General features: G+C 46.1%; 1 protein-coding gene across 3 annotated transcripts in view; it reads left to right on the top strand.

The window, feature by feature from the left end:
- Rad51d (RAD51 paralog D) overlaps positions 1-7,525 on the top strand; it is a 15,325-nt gene extending 7,800 nt beyond the window's left edge. For 2 of the 3 annotated variants that reach the window (XM_013503403.1, XM_005402864.2), the window contains 4 exons: positions 2,068-2,158; positions 2,280-2,350; positions 5,876-6,043; positions 6,377-7,525. In XM_013503403.1, the coding sequence (XP_013358857.1) occupies positions 2,068-2,158; positions 2,280-2,350; positions 5,876-6,043; positions 6,377-6,460 (414 nt within the window). In that variant the 3' untranslated portion in view covers positions 6,461-7,525. The remainder of the gene's footprint in view (positions 1-2,067; positions 2,159-2,279; positions 2,351-5,875; positions 6,044-6,376) is intronic. The other variant, XM_005402867.2, reaches the window with a different exon arrangement.
- Positions 7,526-14,032: the final 6,507 nt, after the last annotated feature.

Below are 14,032 nucleotides of genomic sequence, written 5' to 3'. Positions count from 1 at the left end.
AAAGAAAGAAAAAAACCCCTGCAAATCATGCTTAAGGGGAAGGAATTCCATGACTTGAATTCCTGAAGTGGGAGATCATGGTGGCCACAGATGACCTGCTAGCATCATAAGCGGAACAGCAAAGGTCTCACTGTCCCATTTAGCTAGACAGGCTTAAGGAGGTCTAAACCGGTTTTGGCTGTAGCTTCTCCGTTCTCTGCTGTCCTCTTGTGGACTAGCTGGTAGCTGGCAAGAGCTGGTAGTTGGAAGATGCGGGAGATACGTAAAAGAGCAGGTAATGACAGATAAGCAAGATATAGCCAGTGGCGGAGGAAACGTGTTTGTGGAAACAGAATCAGAGTAGACGAATATAGAACGCCCTTCTGGACCTTGCTGCAGTCCAGAGAAATCCACATTTGTAATCCCGTGGAAAAGTTATTGGAATTCTAATTTAATCCCAATCCTTCCCTTCTAGTGCAACGCATGGCGAGATTAAAGACATTAAGGCATATTTGTAGTTGTAAGGAGCCAAGGAAGTCCTAAATCCAGTCAGAACAATGGCTAACTGGAACAAAGGCCTCAACCCAGGGCCAGACCGGATTTTAATTCTTGAAGGAAGGGAGTGGCTTGGGGATGAGTGACTGTGAGAGCGGCGGGAAGTTCGTGAGTGCTGTGAGCTGGGCTAGGTAGGAGGCCTGAAATCACCTCTGCAGTATGCAGAGAGAGAGAGAGAAATATGCAGAAAGGATAAACTGCGTATCACAGATTGGGGTAGTATGTAATGTTTATGGGTTGGTTGGTGCTTCAGTTTTGACGTGTAGTTTTTCAAGCCCTGAGAAGTCATAGCCTCTTTTCTTTTTATTTATTTATTTATTTATTTTTTGTCCTTTTGAGATAGGGTCTGCTGTTCACTTCAGGTTGGCCTTGAGTTCACTTTGTAGCCCAGGCTGGTCTCAAACTCACAACAATCCTCCTGCCTCAGCCTCCGCGAGTGCTGGGATTACAGGCGTGCGCCACCATGCCTGGCTGTATAGCCACTTTGCTTGAGGCTGACAGCGACAGCTTGGTGACACTCAGCCTAGCTCTCACATATTATTTGGGAACTACAGGCGGAGCTTCACTGACCTGTCACATTGCTTTAAGGACTGCAACGTCAGCACCTCAGCTAGACTCATTTGCATTGCTTAAAGCCAATTGAGAGGATAAAGACAAAACTTAGCCAGCTCTTTACATATCAATACACAGAAATGGGGCCAGCTTTAGCCAAAATGGAGACAATTGCTCTTCTTTGGAGGAGGGTGTTCCAGGTGGTCCTCCACAGAAGAGAAAAGAAAGAAGGCGGGAGAGCCAGGGCTGGTGGCACATGCCTTAATCCCAGCACTCTGGAGGCTGAGGCAGGAGGATCACCATGAACTTGAGGCCAGGCTGGAATACACAGCGAGACCCTGTCTCAAAAAAAAATGAGAAGGGGGCTGGGGATTTAGCTCAGTGGCAAAGCGCCTGCCTGGCAAGTGCAAGGTTGTGAGTTCAATTCCTGGTACCGGAAGAAAAAAAAAAATGAGAAGAAGGAAGCATAGAATACAGCTTGGGCCTGGAGAAACTAAGCGGGTGCTACCATGTGTTTAGAGACAGCTGCCTTTGTTAGGATCCCCTTCAGCTATGGAGAGGAGGTCCTGCAGGTATCCTCTAAGAGACAGAGAAGACAGAACTAACCTCTTCAGCAAAGGAAGTTAGGAATGTGGGGTGGGAGTGAGCAGGAGAGGGAGGAAGGGAGTCAGAAAAGGAGCAGGGTCCAACAGCATGATGGGAAGCTGGATGCAGGAGTGTAGACCCTGTCGCAGGCCTCCGGATGGAGCGTTTGCGCTGTCCTGTGAGTTTCACCCTCTCTGTCCGCCAGAGTCCCTAGTGCGTGTTACACATGCAGATTGGGTGTGTATGGGGGTTGCTGCAATTCCGTGGTGCCTGCGCAGCTGTCTTTGGAATGGGGAGGTTGTTTCTGACCAGCTTCTGACAGGAGCAAGCTTGCCCTGTAATGGTTGTGCCCTCGAGGCCCCTGGTCCATGGTACCTGCTTCCCCGATCCCTTCAGGTGAGCGGTTCTTCAGGGACTGTGAAAGTGGTGGTTGTGGACTCAGTCGCTGCAGTGGTCTCCCCGCTTCTGGGAGGTCAGCAGAGGGAAGGTGAGTGGTGTGGCAGAGCCTGTGGGCAGGGGACAGACTCCTCACCAGCTCTGGAGTCTGGACTCCCGCCAGCCCTGTTCCTGGTCCCCGCTGCCCTCCCTGTCTGCCGCTCCTCCCCCAGGCTTGGCTTTGATGATGCAGCTGGCCCGAGAGCTGAAGACCCTGGCCCGGGACCTCGGCGTCGCAGTGGTGGTGAGGACACAGCCTTGGTCTGCGAACTCGATTTCTACCTACAGCTTGCTCTTTGTTTCCCTTAAGGGGCAGCTCTGGACCCCACAGTAGCCAGCCCTATAGGAAAGGACATAGCCCTGCTTCTCTGGATCAGCTAGAGCTCTGACTGCGAGGGAGAGGATTGGGTGCTAAGTAACCCAGGGAATCAGGGGCCCTTTTGTTTGTCTTTCCTTCCTTTTTCCTTCTGTCTCTCCCTCCCTACCATCTCTCTTACTGGGATGTTTTTTTTTTTTTTTTTTTTTTTTTTTTTGGTGCTGGGGATCAAACTCAGGACCTTGCATTTGCCAGGCAGGTGCTTGTGCCACTGAGCTGCACCCCTGTTCCTCTCCTACTGGGATTGAACCAGGGCCTTCACACTAAATTACATCCCAGCCCCTTCGTTTTTTATTTTTTATGTTGAGACAAGGTCTTGTTAAATTAGCCATGCTGGACTTGACCTTGGAATGTTTCTGCCTCAGCCTTTCAGATTGCTGGGATTACAGGCCTACATCACCACACCTAGCAGCAGCAGTAGCTAGTAGCTACTGTTGCCACTGGGCCTCTTTCTCTGTTTCCTTTTTTACATAAAGTAATTTTCTTTGAAGAAAATTTGAAGGTGAACTGTTGCATATAGTGGCATCCAGTCGTATTCTCCTACCAAAAGGTCCCAGGCAACCACTGATCCATTTTCAATAGTTTCGCCTTTTCCAGAGCTTTGTATCAATGGATTATCTTGTGTGAAAAGTAACCTTCGTGCTTATGCAGCAGTTTTTATTTTGTTAATTTTTGCTTTTGTGGTACTGGGGCTTGAACCCAGGGCCTCACACAAGCTAGGCAAGCGCTTTACCACTGAACCACGCCCCCAGCCCATGAAGCAGCTATTTAAAAGTCTGTATGCATCTCAAGGAAACTTTAAAAAAAAAAGTTAAATATGAGATTCCAACTTGGTCAGTCTCCACCTTCACAAAAGCATATTAATATTTTTCCCCATAAAATCTTTTTTTCTGTGCATATGCACTGATACTTTGAACCAGCTTTCTAACTAAACTAACTTTGTAAAAAAGCACAAAAACTAATGTGACATCTCAGTCCATCTCCCATGTTCTGACAAAGATTCTTTAAGAGTGTCATTTTTAGCAGCCACATTTTGTTTGTTTGTTGTGAGACTGTCTTGCTGTGTTCTCTAGGCCGGTCTCAAACTTTTGATCCTTTAGTAGCTACATATTTTTTCCACTTTTTTTCATTATGGTTAAGTATACATAGAATTTATTATATTAAGCATTTTAGAGTGGACAGTTTAGTGCTATTAAATATATACAATGGCTGGGTGTGGTGCTCCATACCTGTCATCCCGCCCAGTACTTGGGAGGCAATCAGAGGGGAGGATTGTAAATTCAAGCATACCCTGGGCAATTTAGCAAGACCCTGTTTCAAAATAAAAAAGGACTGGGGGCGTAGCTCAGTGTGAAAGCTCTGGGTTCAGTCCCTGGTACTACAATAATGAACAGGTACATATACACATATTATATATATATATACACACATACATACACAAACATATATACACATACATACATAAGTGGTATTAAATACTATCTGACTTTTTTTTGAGACAGTGTCTCGCTATGTAGTTCTGGCTGGCCTTGAATGCACTATGTAGCATAGGCTGACTTGAAACTCACTGAGATCCTCCTGCCTTGACTTCCCGAGTACTGGGATTGTAGCCATGTGCCACCACACCTGGCTGTCTGTAAGGCCTGTAAAACTGAAACTCTATGCTCATTAAAAATAACTTGTCCCGGGGCGGGGGATTTAGCTCAGTGGCACAAGCGCCTGCATGGCAAGCGCAAGGTCCTGAGTTCGATTCCCAGTACCCAAAAAACAAAAACAAAAAAGCTTGTCCCACTGGGTATGGTGGCTGCCCTACCATTTTCCACAGGGTCTATAATAGCCACATGTTACATTGTTTAGTGCCTGTATCCCAGGGATCAGCAAACTTTTTCCATAGAAGGCCAGATAATAAATATTGGCGACTTTATAGCTACATGGTCTGTATCACAACCACCCAGCTCCTCCAGTGTGGCACAAATCCAGCCATGGATGAACATAAACAAACGGCCGTGCTGTGTTCCAATAAAACTTGATTTACTGTCCAGGCGTGGTGGTGCATACCTGTAATTTCACATACTTGGGAAGCTGAGGCAGGAGGAATGCAAATTTAAGGCCAGCATGGGTTACATAGCAAGACCTTTTCTTACAGTGAAATGAAAAAAGGCTGGAGGTATAACTGAGCACTCTGTGGGTTTAATCCCCAGCACAAACAAAAACTCAAATAAAACAAAACTTTTTGGAGGTGGAGACAGGAGGATTGCTATGAGTTTGAGGCCAACCTCGGCTACATAGTGAGTTCAGGGCCAGCCTGAACTGCATAATGAGATCCTGTCTCAAAAACAAAAGAAAACTTGATTTACCAAAACAATTTTTGAGCTAGATTTAGTCTAGGAGCCACAATTTGCCCATCCCCACTGTACCATAATGACCTATCTAACCAGTTCCTGATCACTGGATCTTTACATCATTACAGGTTTTTCTCTTTATAAATAAAACTACCTAAATCTCCACATATCTCATACTATTTCTTCCTTAGTATGTAATGACTGAGTCAGGGGTACATGTATTTTTATTTTTGTTTTTTGAGATGGACATCTCCCTGTGTGACCTACACTGGCTTTGAACTCCAAAGTTGAACTCATCCTCCTGCCTCGGCCTCCCAAGTAGCTGGGATCACAGATGCATGCTATCATATCCAGCTACGTGTACTTTTAAATGTCTAGATATTACATGGCTGCAATTTGGAGAAGTTAATACCCGTTGTACACCCACTGGCGGTGTAAAAGAATCTGTTTCCCTGTTCTTTTGTTTGAATACAAGGTCCCAGAGCCGTCCTCTCCTGGCTTTGGGATGTGTGTGAGCACCTGTGAGTGCTGGGTGCTGCCGCAGGCGGCGGGGATTCATTCAAGCCACAGTCCCTGCCCTCCAGGGGCTCCTGACAGTTGCATACCTCCATGCCAGCCTGGGCAGGGGAGCGCCAATCCCTGGGGAGAACTCCTCTTCGGAGACTCCTCTCACTCCCGCACACAGATGCACTCCCAGACTCGGGCCTGGGTAGACGTGGTCTCTGGATGCCTATTATATCCTCTGTTGGGCCGGGGATATAATAGGTGCAAGCCCCCCACCGATTCCCTTTAAGAAACCACAAATAGGACAGCTGCTTCCCCCACCAGCACCCCATTGTCTTCTAGTTGGGGTCTGAGGCATTGAGGTTGCGTAGAAAGAGCCCGGTGCAGGTCTGGACCCCCAGGATCTAGTTCCAGGCCTGCTACTAAGTTGTAGAGCCTTGGGGGGTCATTTCTCCACATCACACTTCCATTTCCCCATCTGTAGGATGAAACCATAGGAACAGAGGTCCTGTATACTAGCATTATGCATCTGTGAGCTTTTCTGCAGGTGACCAACCACATGACCCGAGACAGGGACAGTGGAAGGCTCAAACCTGCGCTTGGACGCTCCTGGAGCTTTGTGCCCAGTACCCGAGTTCTCCTGGACAGCATTGAGGGAGCAGGTGCGTCAGGCGGGAGCCAGCGCATGGCATGTCTGACCAAGTCACCCCGTCAGGTGAGCAGCCCCAAGGAGGCATCAGGAGTCTAGGGCACTGTAGGCCGGGTTTCATGCCCCAGGTGTCTTACTGGAGAATTCTTTGGCCAGGTGTATTGGTACAGTCCTGTGAGCCCAAAATTTGGGAGGCTGAGGCAGGAGGATCACTGCAAGTTTGAGGCCCGCCTGGACTACATAGTTCAAGGCCAGCCTGAACTGCATAGTGAGACCGTGTCTCAAAAAGACCGATACAGAACAAACAAGGGATTCTTTGATGCTGAAAGCCTGTGACACAAGAGTACCTACTCGGGTTGCTTCCATCAACTTACTCTTCCCTTCTGTCTCTTCTTCCAGCCCACAGGGCTCCAGGAGGTGGTGGACATCGGGGCCTGGGGGACTTCAGAGCTGGGCCCCGTGTTACAAGGAGAGCAGACGTGACTGGTGCCGGCGATGGGGAAGGAGGGAAGCATGGAATGACAGGCAGTTGTTCACTGCTACCCAGCACCTAGGCCTGCAGGAATTCACAGGCTGCCCAGAGGTCCCGTTGGCGTGGAAGCACGTTGAGCAATAGAACAGAGGATGCTGCGGTGGGAGGGCCCAGAATTCCAAGCTGGTGCCAGGTCCCTTCTTTCATGCCCACCACCTGTGTTTCCAGAGGGAGCCTAACTCACCCCGGCAGGGGCGTCTCTCAGGAGGCCACACTATGACTGATGAATAGTCGCAGGTGCCTCCATCAGAGCCTGTGTTCAATCCTTGCAGTGTTTAATCCACGAAGCCACTAATTTGCCTTTGCTCCCCTCCTTTCTTTTTATTCTCTCTCTTTTTTTTAATCTCTGAGTTACTAAAACCTCATAAATACAAAGCACTTCTTCATCTATGTTCTGCTCTTAACAAAGTATAAAAAGGAAATTCCTGGAGCTCCAGAGCACCTGATTGGTCCCCAGAAGGTTGTTTTTCAGTTTCCCCATTGAGCCCCCCAAAGAATGGTAGTTCTTTCTTCTGTTTGATTCGGTTTCACACACCTGCATGCGTCATCATGACTGGGTGAGAATGTGGGCTTGCTGCTGTCCCAGGGGTATAATTTAACAGGAAGGACGGATATGACCTGCAACTAGTGAATCCAGTCACTTGTTTAATATGCCTGATGCCCTGTAGGGCCCTTCCACAGTATAGAGTAACCAGAGGTGCGGAACCATGGCCTTGCCCATAAACAGACAGAGGCAAATTTGCACAATAAATAGAACCAGCTGGGAAAATTGATGCTGGCGTAAATAATACATGGCAAATGTAGTCTTTTATGCAGAAATTCATTGCTAGTAGCTCTGAGATGCAATATGATTACATCTGTGTTCCTGCCAGCTGTACCACTGCCTTGTGCCTTAGTGTATAAAATAACCCCCCTGTCTGTTACCAGTACTGTGGCCATCCGTCTGAGAGTCGTAACCCTGGCTGGGAGGGGAAGATGACAATAGGGAATAGAAAATAAAAGACAAAGAAAAATGATCAGGGTTATTTACTGACCACTTTGTGTTTTGTTTGTTTGGAGTTCTGGTTTGATTTTGCTCTTATTTTGCCAATACTCGGGATGGAACCTGGGTCTTGACATATGCTGGGCAAGTGGTCTACATCTGAGCTGTATCCCCAGTTCAGGGCCACATTTTTTAAAGGGAGCTTGTCCGTGGTTGAAGAGGCTGTTGTACTGTTAGCTGTGTCTTACCTGAGGAAAAAGGGATCAGAGATATACTTAGACAATGTGGCATTTGTAGGTGGTGGATGCAGCAGAGGTGGGAGGGAGGTGCGGGAGTGGGGAATGAATGGCAGACCAGCTCGAGGTGTCTGAGTGTGCGTGGGGCTGGGGACTAAACCCTGGTTCTTGTTTTCACAGAAGACCCTAGGAGAAGTCAGTCTTCAGTATCTACACCTTGTGTAGTTGGCATATCCCTGCAGCCAGAGTAAGAAGCATTCTGTTGAGCTAGGAACGGCAAATCCCTGCCACGCATAGTACCATGTGGGCATCATCTGCCCAAAGCAGACATCACCAATCAATCTTAGGAATTTTTTTTTTCTTTTTTGCAAAGTTCAAAGTACTTAGCAGTTTTTTCTTCATGCAATACGTCAGGTAGTCACTACCAATGTGTTGGAGTTGGCAGTCAAGTTGAACCTGGTTGTCCCACTGCCCTGGGCTGATCTGTCCTGTTTCCTGTATGCAGTGAGTCCAGGTACTTCCTACGTGAGCAAGCATCCTCCAACAGCGCAGTTGGAAAAAGGTCACCTGGCTATCTTGTCATTTAAGAAAGAACCTGAGGCTCAGAGAGGAAAAGTGACAGTCCCATTGGCAGCATGGGGGCTGGGACCCAGGATTCTGTACCCACTTTGCCTTTAGTTTCCCATTCACCAGCTCTATTCCTGCTGGGACACAGACTGCAGCTAAAGGCACACAGTTCTCACCTAGTGACTGCTCTGGGAAGGTGCCCCATCCCTGCTACTCCCAGCATTCACGCAGTTCTCTCTGACAGCTTGCTTTCCTTGGGACCCTGTTCCTAGACCAGGGCTTTGCCTGTCTGCAGGCTGCTGCTGTACTCCCTTCTGGCCTTCCTGCCCAGTGCAGTCCCCTGGGTGCGCTCTCTTCAAGAGCCTTTTGCTCCCTTGCTGATGTGTATCCAGTGTGTCTGGTGCACACCCACTCTGACATCCCGCCTTTTTATGCCTCGACTCTGGTATAAATGGATGTTTGTAACTCCCTGGTACTACTATTGCCTGTGAGCCCACGTCCCACGTCAAGGGCTCCTGTGTCCATTTCTTCCTTCTTTCCACATTGCAAGAACTTATTAGTGAGTGGGCTTCAATGCATTTTAAAGATGGCAGCAGAGAGGAATGCAGGAAGGTTTTCCTCTTTAGATTATGTTAAGTTCCCAAAACCTCTACTTTTCTTCCATACTGAGGATTAAACTCAGGATCTTCACACTGAGCTGCCTCCCTAGTCCTTTTTTTAAATTTTGAGACAGAGTCTTGCTGAGTCACTAAGTTGCCCAGGGTGAGCTTGAACTTGAGATCCTCTTGTCCCAGCCTCCCAGAGTGCTGGGATTACAGGTATGCACCACCATGCCTTGCTTTTCATTTTTCTACAGATTATTGTATTTACTTTTTTGGAAATTAGACAAAATGTTAAGTCCCTCCTATGTGCTAACATTTGATGGCCTATAGTCAGGAAGTCGAACTCCCAAATATTGTTAGGCAAAAGATCCATGTGTTAGCTGGGCATGGTGGTGCATGCTTGTAATCTTGGCACTTGGGAGGCTGAGGCAGGAGGATGGCCATGAGTTCAAGGCCAGCCTGGGCTACATAGTGAGTTCAAGGCCAGCCTGAACTACAGACTATAGAGAGAGACCCTGCCTAAAAAAAAGAAAAGGAAAAAAAAAAAAGACCCATGAATTATTGAGGCTGCTTTGTACTCTAAGTAACAAAGTCTAGCTTAAAGATGCATCAAAAATAAGGACAGGGATGGGGATATAGCTCAGTGGCACAAGTGCCTGCTTGGCAAGCACGAGGTCCCAAGTTCGATTCCAGGGACCAAAGAAAAAAAAAATAATAAGGACACCCTCGTCTGTGAAGACTAAGGTTAGTTAATTAATTGGTTTACTGTCAAGTACTACTGGGCTTTTCTGTTTCTGCTCTGTTCTCTTTTTGTATTACTTTTGTCCTCAAACTCATTGCCTTCATTGAAGCTTGGCCACAGCCACTCTGAGCATCAATCCAGATGTGCAAGATCTACAAGCAGGAAATGGATCACCTACTTGTGTCCTTTGAAGAACAAGGAAAATGCAGAACTTTCCTTTAAAAGCTCGCTTGCTTTATATCTCACAGGTACAGAATTGCTTCTGGCACCTGAGTCGAATTCAGTAACCCAGAAAGGAAATGGGACCATTGTTACTGGCTCAGACCAGCCAAGAAACAACCCTGAAGCTGAGGCTGGGAGCAGGGTTTCCTAAAGCATATGCTGTGGCCTTATTAGAAAGGAGAGAGTGTGTGAAGGAATCAGATGTTGGGTGGTCCCGCCATGGCCTAGATGACACCTTCATCTGGCTCTCTGGATATAAGGGATTTAGGTGCAGATCCTACTAGGTTTTTGCTGTGTTCTGGCGTGGAGCTGTCTGGGTAGTTTCAGCTGTTCAGTTGTACATGCTGGAGATGGGCACTGCAGGAGGCTCTGCAGTGCACAGAGCTGGATGTATGTGTGTATAACTTTTGACCTTTTTTAAAAGGCTGGATATATTACTAATCAAAGGCTATCCTGGGAGCTGAGGGTATAGCCTAGCGGTAGGGTGTTTGCCTAGCATGCATGAGGTCCTGGGCTCAATCTTCAGCACCACAGAAAAAGAAAAGAGAAAATAAAGTTACCCTGAGTGTTTTTTCTCATTTTCTCTTGTCCAATTGCACTGGTTAGACTAAGTTCATGACTATGTCAAGTGGAAGCAACAATAACCACCATCTCGGTCTTGTTCATGATATCAGTGGGCTTGCTTGCAGTATTTCTTCACTGAGTTGTGTACCTTAGGTTCTGGGTAGTTACCTTTCGTCAAGGTAAAGACCTCATGACAGTAGTCTTGGAGGGGATCTGGGAATTGGCCGCTATATTTGCCCAACAGGGTTCTCTCTCCCAGCCCACTAGGAACACTATATATTTTAGATCCTGAGAAGTTAGCGACCTGGTGAAATGGGGTGATAATTGGGATTTTGGAATCAGGAAGAGATCTAGGTTGGCTGACTTCTTTGGATAAGATAATGTCTCTTTCTCACTGGTAAAATCTATGTTGCAGAGGAATTACATTTCTTTTTTGGTAAAATACATGTCTCGGGAATTACATAGATGGTTTATTTAAAGTGCTTTTCACAGATACACTGTGTATCTGACACATAGTAGGTGCTCAATCACCATTAATTTTGGATTTTGCCAGAAGTAGCCAAAATCAGGGCACTAGAGCCCTGCTGCTACTAATAAAGGAAATAATTTATTTTTTGCTACTGTTTGGGGAAAGGCATGTGTTTCATAAATATGTATTGGAAAGTACTTAGCAAATGAGTAGAAATAATAAAAATATGTCAATGTAAACAGCTCCTATAAATGTCACTTTGTAGACAAATTAGTATTTTATTACTATTAAATACTATTGCTTGCCAAAAAGGATTTCAGATTAGTTGCACAATGGGTACATTATTGAGTATCTCTGTAGAAGGGCATGATAAAGATGAAAAATAGTGATGACAATCGTACCTAAGGTAGAGGAAGGGGGTACATGGGCACATAAAGTTCGGGGGGCCTCCAGGCTTCAGGAATGTGCATGTGATGTAGCAGCATTCCACTGATTTAGCCATAATGTGGACCAGAGGACCCTCAAAAAAGATTTCTCCATGACATCATGAATTCAGACTCCAAGTTACTGGGTCCAGTTAGTGAATTAAGTGCATTCCCTTTCAGAACGATGTACTCAGTTAGTAAACTAAGTTTATAAAAAGACATCTCTGGGTCTCACCTCACCCTTGTTCTGGACCTATTAAATTTCTGTGGCCATAATTTATATCTAAAGATGGAGAGAATGCTGTGCCTCAAGCATGACTCACACAAGTCCATTTTAGAAATAAAAGAGGATGGACAGTTGTTGACATCGCAATGGGCAGTTTCTGGGTTCAAACCCCCTCCACCACAGTGTATGTGTATGTGCATGTGTGTGTGTGCTGGCATGTGCCTGTAATCTCGGCTACTCAGGAACTGAAGGGGGAGTATTATAGACAGCTAAGTTAGGTAGAAAAATTACAGGCAGTCAGACAGGGCTGGGCCCTCGAGGGAGTCAGTGCAGAGGATGAGAATACAACACAACTGTGGCTATGGGTGCATCCATTGAAGGCCAGGATCAAGATGACCAGGCCTCCATGCCTCCCCAGGGATAAGCAATATTATAATTGGTATCACCTGGTCCAGTAAAGTCTAGATAGCCATCAGCCACCCAAGTGGCTGACCAGGACCTCCTGACTCACCTCTTCCAAAAAAGGTCCTTGTTCTTTCCGGGTACACTTGCTGCATGACTTGGTTCCCCATTGGATCAACATTACCTAAGCAGCTATACTTTCAATCTTATTGGTTGATCATAATTTTGTCCCACGTTGTACCCACCTCGTGATTTTGTTCTATAAAACTTCCTCTGAATGGGGCTGGGGATTTAGCTCGGCGGCAAAGCGCCTGCCTGGCAAGCGCAAGGTTGTGAGTTTGGTTCCTGGTACCGGAGAAAAACCAAAAAAAAAAAAAAAAAAAAAACTTCCTCTGGAGATGGGGTCTGCGGCAACCCACTTGGATCCCCTCCTATCTCTCTCAGGAGCTCTCTTTCCCTCGATAAAATTGCCAACTCTTAACCTCCACTGTCCCTCAAAATTCTTTCTTTGATTTGGGGGAACACAAAATTCTTTCTTTGATTTGGGGACATCTAGCAAGTTGAGTGTTATAGTTTCTCTTACACCATTTGGAGGTCCTGTATCAGGAGGATTGAAAGTTTGAGGCCAGACCAGGCAACTTTGTGAGACCCTGTCTCACAAAAGAACAAAAACAAAACCAAAAAGAAAAAGAAAGAAAAGAAGGAAAGAAAGAAAAAAAGAAAAAGAGGGCTGGCATGCAGCTCAGTAGCTGAGTACTTGTCTAGCATGTGCAAAGCCTTGGGTTCAATCCCTAGTACTGCAAAAATAAAAAATAAATAAAAAGTTAATTTTAAAATGTGGCTGGGAATATAGCCCAGTGATGGAGAGCTAGCTTAACACCCATTAGATCCTGGGTTGGATCCCCAGTACTGAAGGAAAAAAAGGAACCAGAGAAGGAAAAGAGAAGGTAATAAATGTCTTTGTGGGGGAAATAAAGCCCTGGTGAGAAGCAAAGAAGAGAAGGAAATACATCAAGGAAAGTCACAGAAAATAGGGGAAAAAATGAACACATTTAATTCAGGAATAGGACAGTCCACAAATTCCAAGTGGCGCAAAGAAGTGACCTAACATTCCAGCTCTGCCTTTTTCTATCTGTGTAGATTCGGGCAAATTACTTAATATGTACATCTTCATTGATAACATGGGGACCACACTACTGTTCGCTGAGTTGTATTTGAGGACTGGAAATAGCAAAGATATTTGTAGTAAAATGAGAAAGCTGAACTTGTGATCCGCCTGCCTCAGCTTCCTGAGTAGCTGGGATGATCAGCCAGTTGTATACATATTTTTATTGCAATTTCCCTTACGATATTCTTTATTTTAAAATACAAGGGGCTGAGGATATAGCTTAGTGGTAGAGCACTTGCCTAGCATGTGTGAGGCCCTGGGTTTGATCCTTAGCACTACAAAAATAAATAAAAGCAATACAAATTGCCCAGAAAAAATGGTAAGCAGTCTCAATAGGAACCTAAAGCCTAAGAAAATTGTGTCAGTAGACACCAGTCAGAAGAAAAGATTAGAAAGGTTATTTTCTTGACTAGGCATCTCCTGAGCCTACACTGGCTAACGGTAATCTAGGCTACCCTAGCATTTTATGGCTTACTAAGCACTTGATACATTAGCTCATTTAATTGGCGATCAACCTGCATTTCCGGGATAAGGATAAGAGTTCGGAAAGGTTAAGTACCACACAGCTGATGAATGGCGGAGGTGGAGTAGCTGTCATTCTACCACAGCCTTTCTCAGCTGTCACCTCATCCTTCTAAGGAGAAAGCAGCTAATCCTGGGTGGACTGGGAAATGCTAGAAGCAGGAGGTGCCCGAGCGCCAGTGGGCAAAGCACGGGTTTTGATGTATCTCAGGCCTGGCTGATGTATGACCTTCCAGCTTTGGGACCTGGAATCAGCTCGGGAACCCATGGACCTGGGTTTCTTCAACTGTGAATGGGGGGGCTGGGGATTTAGCTCAGCGGCAAAAGCTCCTGCCTGGCAAGCGCAAGGTCGTGAGTTTAGTTCCCGGTACCGGAGAAAAACAAAACAAAACAAAA

The sequence above is a fragment of the Chinchilla lanigera genome, unplaced genomic scaffold (assembly GCF_000276665.1).
Source record: "Chinchilla lanigera isolate Chin_1 unplaced genomic scaffold, ChiLan1.0 scaffold00080, whole genome shotgun sequence".
NCBI classification, from domain to species: domain Eukaryota; kingdom Metazoa; phylum Chordata; class Mammalia; order Rodentia; family Chinchillidae; genus Chinchilla; species Chinchilla lanigera.
Note: the sequence above shows the minus strand (reverse complement) of the source record. Positions and strands in the feature narration are given on the sequence as shown.